Raw genomic sequence first — 7,370 nt, 5'->3', positions numbered from 1 at the left:
CTTTCTTACCTTAGACCACAAAACAGTACATCGCAGGTATATCAATGTCTGTTATTTAAAATACATGCACAAGAAAGATTCATCTACAGTGAATGGTGATTGGTAAATGTCAGATTCACAGCTTTACAAGCTGTCCCACTCAGCTGTCCCTATGTCTGTGTTGTAGAGAACAGGAGAGTGGAAGGATCTGAGTAGTTTTGTAAAGACAAATGAGCAGGGCTGACACCACTCAATCCACAAAAATGCTGTGCGCATTTCTAACAGATCAACAGGTAGATGTTTGTACTTGCAGGGCTTTTAAAAGGTAAAGGGCAAGTCCACACAATGGGACATTTAAGGTCCGCTTACACTAGCCCATCCGCTAAAACAGGCTAGTGCATTGTGACTGCTCCGGTGGTGTGCACACTGCCGGAACTGCCAGGGTTTACATTTTTTTTAAATTTTATTTTAACTTTATGTGTGGGTACCGGTATGACAATGCAGCATAGTGCTGTTTGGCAATCTATGGTGGCATGCAGTGTGCTGCAATAAAATGAAGCATGTTTGCATTTTATCACAGCGTAGTACCAACTGTATTGTGGTGTGAATAGGACACATAGAAAGCAATTGTTTTCAATGTGTCCTTGCGGTGACCTGTGTTGATCCAGTGCAGTACAATGCAGGTCATCACTATATGCCTGACACATGCTACACAACATAAAATAAAAATCCAAGAGGAGGAGTGGGATACTCTCTCAATTGGCCCTGCCATTGAAAAGACTTGGACATTAATTGGGAAACTCTCACAATGGGTCCTGCCATGTAAAAAGCTTGGGAATTGGGTGGGATACTCTTGCAATGGACACTGCCACTGAAAAGACTAAGGAACTGAGTGGGACATTCTTGTAATTGGTCCTGCCATGGAAAAGGCAAGGGAATTAAAGTATTTAATTTTTTAGGGTTCTTTAGTAAAAAAGGAATTGAATCTATTTGAATGCAGATGCGTTACTATGCATTTTGCTGCATACAGGCAAAAAGTCCCACATGCATTTTTAGACATTGAGGTGTATTTCTTCATTCCATTCAATTAAAGTATATGTCCAGCCATAATATTTTTTTTTAGTTCTGCACAGCGTATGGAAGGGTTAAAGCTACAGTTAGATTTCTTTCTTTTTTGCCTTCTGTGGCCTTGTTGAAGAAATCACCAATTGTCAAGTTGGGCCATTGTTACAGTGGGGAGCAGGCAGAGGCAGGCATCTCAAAATTTTGGATGCTTAAAATTTCTACTGGTGCTACTAGCTCTGAATGAGACCCAAGACTGACTGAAGAGAGGTGGGACTGGTAGGTATTATTATAATAAGGTACGTTCTGGTTCATTGGTAGGGTACTTGAATAAAGTTTTAAGCTTTAACTCCTTGGTTTAAACACTTTACTGTACAGGTTTCCTTTAAAGTGGTCTGCTTATTTGCGTTGGCATTTTTCCCTCCATGTCAAAAAATGCTGCAATAGTTTAATAAAAAAAAAAAAAGTTATGAAAAAAGAAGAAATAATGAGCATAGTTACCTTTTTCCCAGCCTTGGTACTGCAGGGGATGAAGTTACACTCCTTCCAAAGAGAGTAGCCCAAATTTTGGAAGATAACACTCCAGCAGAGTGAAGAATGGCCTTCTCGTGAGATCTGGGATTCTCAGCATTTCCTGTCATCGCAGCAAAAGGATTGTAACATAACCCTCGCCTAGGTGCCTCAGACTGGACCTGGAGTAATCTTAGTATTTAAACACTTTTTCCCCCTAAAGTCTTTCTTTTTTTTTTTTTTTTACAGTTATCGTAGAGTTGCAAACTTGCCCAGTATGATTAAAGCATGTCCCCTTTGAGGTTCAAATCCAGTCAAAATGTTTTCTTTTTTTTGTCACAAAGTGACATTTTATTCATTTCTAGAGTCTCGGCAAAGCTACACTGCATAGGAACAGATGGACTGACAGAGATGTGTGGTCCAGAAAAATGCAGACGTGCTGCATCGTTCCGTTCCTCTGTAGTGTAAATGGGCTGCATAGAAAACAATTGCTTTTGATGTGCCCTTGCGGAGACCATAGTGTGAACAAGCCCCACATTTTTACTTTTGGACTTTTGGATAGAGAAGGGAAGGGTTAGAACTTTTATCAGATATCTAGTATGATCTAAATTTCTCTTCACTTCCGTGGCCTGTGTTACTGGGACATGGAGTGAGAGAAACTATCAGCAATAACTACAATTCTTCTGTTGGAATGGTTGCTATGGTTGACTTCTTCATAAGCTGGGCAAGGATTGTTTGTTAGCAGCCTCCCACCCCTAAACATGAACATGTATCCTTGGCCAAGCCAATAAAATCCTAACAGAAGCACTAACCCTTCTCCACTCTAGAAAGGTAATTTTCTTATTCATTGCTCAAAGATGTAAAATGTACAGTACCTCTTGTGTCACTGTCAACCCTCCTTTAGGTGCTGCAGAAAACATCAGAAAGATCTGATCAACTTGATCAAAGAAGTCCCTCAAAATTTTTTCATTTTGTTCATCCTCCACAAACTTTATCCAGCGCTCCTCCTTGAGCTTCATGATCCGTTGGAGCCATCCTCCCATATAGTGTACACGCTCATCCTCCCAGAAGGGGGGTACAGGGGGTTCCTCTTCAATGATATCCATTATTTACTCAGCAATAATTTATGGTTACCTGTAATGAGAGGACAGTTACTGCAGAACTAGACTTAGATTTAAAAGCTCATTCATTCCAACAGCGCGTTGGTCTGCATTGGACTGTGTTATGTTACCAAATATAAGTGCAAGGCAAGGCAAAAATCCTTATGATTTCAATTTGCACTAATGTGTTGAAAAAATAGAATGGGTTTCATTTTTGCGCAGCACGTGGTAAACACATGGAAGTTAAAAAAAGGGGTAGAGGTGTGTTAAAAAGTAGTGCAGCCTAGCGCAATGCAATGTAAAACTATTGTGCTTTGGTGTAAAAAGAGCAATCTTACCACAAAGCCATTTATTCCGTTGATATTGGCATTGCTTCCCACTCACGCACAGTTTAGGGTCTGAGTACAGAATATTACCAGGATGTCCTGAATGTCACTAATGAACTAGAACTGGGGCCAAACAGGTTATTCATGCCAACATTCACAACAGAATCAAATCAAAATGGAAGACTTTGGTCAGATGTCACAACCAGTGCCTTTAAAGTGACACTAAACACAGAAGGTAAGTCTTCAAAATGCATTTAAGTACCTTCACTATTAACAAAAATATATCTTATTTGTGTATCACTCGGCTGTAGATCCTCAAATCATCTCTGAATTGGTGATGACACAGTCCTTCCTTCTGGAGGGGGGCTCCATGCTCGCTTCTGTGGTGGACTATACAATCTACTGTAGTTTGCAAGTTAGCCAATTTGTATTGAGATTGTAGTCCATAACAGGAGCGATGGCTACTATACAACACACACAAGGGACTATGGGAAACAAAAGTAGCCACCCTTCAGAAGGAAGGAGTGTCAGCACCAATTCAGAGATGATTTGAGGATCAACAGCCACCCCAAGCCCACTCTCGTGATGGACTACAATCTCAAAAAAAATTAGTAAACTAAAACGTGAGATTGTAGTCCATCATGGGAGTGAGCTTGGAGCGGTGACTACTTTACAACACACACAGGTATAATGGGGAACAAAAGTGGCCCCCCTCCAGAAGGAAGGACAGTGTCAGCACCAATTCAGAGATGATTTGAGGATCTACAGCCGAGTGATACACAAATAAGATACATTTGTGTTAACAGTTAGGGCTGCTTGTTCACACTAATTGCGGAGCGTTCCAGAGCAGTAGCTGCTGGAACGCACTGCAATCGCTCACAAAACTTCCACCTGCGTTCTGGGGCGGGAGGGGGCGTGGCGGTGCATTGAAGTCAATGACACCGCAGCCACACACCCTGCCCGCAGTGCGATCGGACACGTGGCAAAACATTGCCTGCGTTCCATTCCACTGCAAACGCAAAAAATGCTGCATGTTCTATTTTTTGCATTTGCAGTGGAACAGAATGCACGCATTTTACTCCTGAGTTTAGTATCACTTTAATCCTACATGGAGACATCCTAATCTATTAGTCCCATTCAGCCCCAGGTTGCACTTCTGGCACAATCCAGCTAAACAAAAAGTCGAGCAAGGTAGTGCCGACAGGGCCACCAAGGGATTGAATTTAAGCCGATTCAGCAGAAAGCAGACGAAATATGATTTGTGTATGGCCAGCTTTAGAAGTTTCTGTTATATTTAAAAGAAAACCTGAACCTGACCTCTTGAAACAAGCTGCAGCATGAGGGGAATGAGTAATAGCTAATGCCTTGGTAAAACATTGCAGAGTGTACCATCAATATTATCATAGGAAATCTTACAAAGCAATGTGACAGGTCAGCAAAGTGAAAGTTCTAACACAATTGTACAGGACTATTTTATATTTCTGTTTTTTCACTGACTACCGGTTCCCATACACTGCTGCTAGGTAAAGGAAAGCAAACTTCAGACTTGATAAGGTTGCTAGAGTCAACACATCCTCCTATTCCATCTAATGGGAGTAAACTACTGAGTCATTGGGTCTTGAACCCGTCAGAATGTAAGAAATGGCATTTAAAGTATGTGTAATTTTGTCTTTTGGATTGGAGTAGGGAATGGTTAAAACTAGATGAACCTGGGCTTGGTGCAAACCCAGTGTGCCCAAAACTGTGACCAACGCCCCGCCTGGACCAATCAGTTGTGGCAGGCGCATTTCCCACCCCTCACGTACACATCACAAAGCCCCCCCGCCACCGCAGCCATTAATTGAGGCGGGGGGGCTTTGTGATGTATACGTGGGGGGGTGGGAAATGCGCCTGCCACAACTGATTGGTCCAGGTGGGTTTGGTTTTGAACCAAGGCCAGGCTCATCTCTAGTGAATACACAATCAGTGTTTTTTTGCCACCTGCGTCCCATTCAAGAGACTTCCCTTCACTTCCTGTGCTGTAAACACAACAGGAAATCTCTACAAGTGATGCAAATTCCCTCTTAGACAGTTGTCACTGGAACATGTCCCCAATAGGATTGTGTAACGACAAAGTTTTGGATTTTTCTTCTCAGTTATTCCTGGTGACTGTGTTGCCAGGACATATAGGGGGGGTAAATCTTCCCATTGGGAACAAAGGCAGCAGCAATAATAATAATTTTTTAAAAAACAACCCCCTTACGAGCCAATTAAAAACTAAAAATCAAAGCTTTAGACATGTCTTAACAAAAATCAACTAGATTTGAAAGGTTGTCCAATTACTTGCTACTAGTTGCACACCATCTCCAATTTGTGAACTGCCTAAGCCCTCGTTTACACCTAAATTTTAAGTGTGTTTAGGGATTCCTGTGTCACGAACTTGCGATTTCCTGCAGCAGGAAACCCAAATCTACAAGCGTCAGCTGTCACCCATTCAAGTTAATGATCAGTTGACGGCGGGTGCATTTGAAAGCGGTAGAACGCCAGCACACTGCATGTAATGGTATGTGATTGATTCCTAATCGCATGTAATCCTATCACTATACATGGACACATGAAAAATGCATCCATGGATAGTGATCGATTCCTAACCGCATGTAATTGTATCACATATGATTACATGCGTTCTGCAGCTTTTAAATGCAGCCGCTGTCACCTGATCATTAAATTGAACGAGTCGACAGCTGCCACTTGTACATTTGTAGAGTTGGGATGCCTGCTGCAGGAAACCGCAAGTTCCTAATGCAGGAATCCTTAAACGCATCTACATTGTATGTGTGAATGACAGCTCACGCTGGCCACTAGAGATGGATTGGTGCAAACCGAATCCACCATAAAACTGACGATCGTCCCCTCCTCAAGACCCAATCAGTTGCGGTGCAGGCATTCCCTGAGCCTTTGCAACGTATAGCAGGGGATTAGATTGGGTCGGGTGTGTCAGTCACAATTTTATGGGGAACTGGATTTGTACCAAGCCCAACTTCACCCCTGCTGGCCACCCACAGACTGAATTAAATTCAAGCAGCTGGTCAGTGCCACACACTTTGACAAAAAACATTTTTTCAATCGCTTTTGCCATAGGTGCCAGGTGGAAAATGATCCAAATAGTGTCTGCAGCCAATCAGATGCAGGCACTGCTCGGGTGTTCAGCACCTGCACCTGAATACAATAGCCAGCAGCAGGGCTTCCTCAATGGTGGATGGAGGAATCTAATGATTTTTCTTGCTCGGTGTGTGGCTACCTCTATAGTACAAGCCCATCGATGATCAACAGCATAAACAATACAAATAAAAGGAAGCAGCGTTTGTGAGCGATATAAATCATGGAGCAGTATTAGATTAGGAATGGTAAATTCTACTACAGATAGAAAGTAAAAGTGTAAAACACAACAAAACAGACCCAAATATCAACTGCACAACTATATATAGAACCGCAATGCACTGATTTGTAGGGTCTCTGCTCTATTATAGGCTCTTCCTCCCTGCAGACAAGCCATGCATGCCTTCATCTTGTTTGTCATTCAAACCTACATAGACATTTCCATTCAGCAGCCCAATTTCCAGCTCTAAGGTGCTGCTTTACCTCCTGCCCGGGGCGCTTCTTCTTCCCTCTACTTGTCTGTGTACATGACTCCTGTTGCTTCTTCCTCTGCACTCAGGTTCCCTGATCTCTCCCTGATCCCTCCTCTGTGTTTACTGACAGCTCGCTATCTACTTTCCTCTAACGTCCCCAAACACTGCGGCTTGGGTGTAGAGTGGGCGTGGCCCGAGCGGCGTCCCGTCTCCCTGGGATACCAGGGGCTCTGACTCAGAGAGCAGGCCCCGCCCCCAGCTGTCACTCGTCTCCCCATTCACCTCTACGTCAGTGGTATCAGCCTGCAGATCAGTCACATGGAACGAAACACAAATGTTTATTCTCATTCAGAAGGGTGTAGAAAGCGTGCAACAGGAAACCATGGCAGGGATCTACTATGCAAACGCCTTTCTAGGGCTAAGCCAGTGCAAGCAGACGTCAGGAGTGGAATTCATTAGGCTAGGTTCACACCTGCACTACACCGCATGAGACCCGGGACGCACAATGCAGGTAGTGATTGCCGCGCAGCCCAATTGATTTCAATGGGGTGACATTCGCGCGGCAATTGCAGAATACATGTACCTTTTTTTGCGATACACGACACGCAGCTGTATTAGTGTTCAGAAGCACGGGCGGAATCACGGTGGGAAACCGTGCAATATGCCTGGCATGATTGGGGTGCCATTACAAAATAATGGCACCCACAGCACGATCGGTTCACACCTTGGCGACTCCTGTCGTGCACGAGGTGTTGCCTAGGTGTGAACCCAGCCTCAGGCTT

The 7,370-nt window shown here is 43.5% G+C and overlaps 1 protein-coding gene across 1 annotated transcript in view; it reads right to left on the bottom strand.

The window, feature by feature from the left end:
- DNAH11 (dynein axonemal heavy chain 11) overlaps window positions 1-2,582 on the bottom strand; it is a 216,756-nt gene extending 214,174 nt beyond the window's left edge. Inside the window, exon 1 of the mRNA XM_018576316.1 lies at window positions 2,427-2,582. Within this exon, the coding sequence (XP_018431818.1) occupies window positions 2,427-2,570 (144 nt within the window). The 5' untranslated portion in view covers window positions 2,571-2,582. The remainder of the gene's footprint in view (window positions 1-2,426) is intronic.
- Window positions 2,583-7,370: the final 4,788 nt, after the last annotated feature.

This window comes from Nanorana parkeri, unplaced genomic scaffold (assembly GCF_000935625.1).
Source record: "Nanorana parkeri isolate BGI_ZX_2015 unplaced genomic scaffold, ASM93562v1 scaffold64, whole genome shotgun sequence".
Taxonomy (NCBI): Eukaryota; Metazoa; Chordata; class Amphibia; order Anura; family Dicroglossidae; genus Nanorana; species Nanorana parkeri.
The sequence above is the reverse complement of the archived record's forward strand: the minus strand, read 5'-3'. Positions and strand labels throughout refer to the sequence as shown.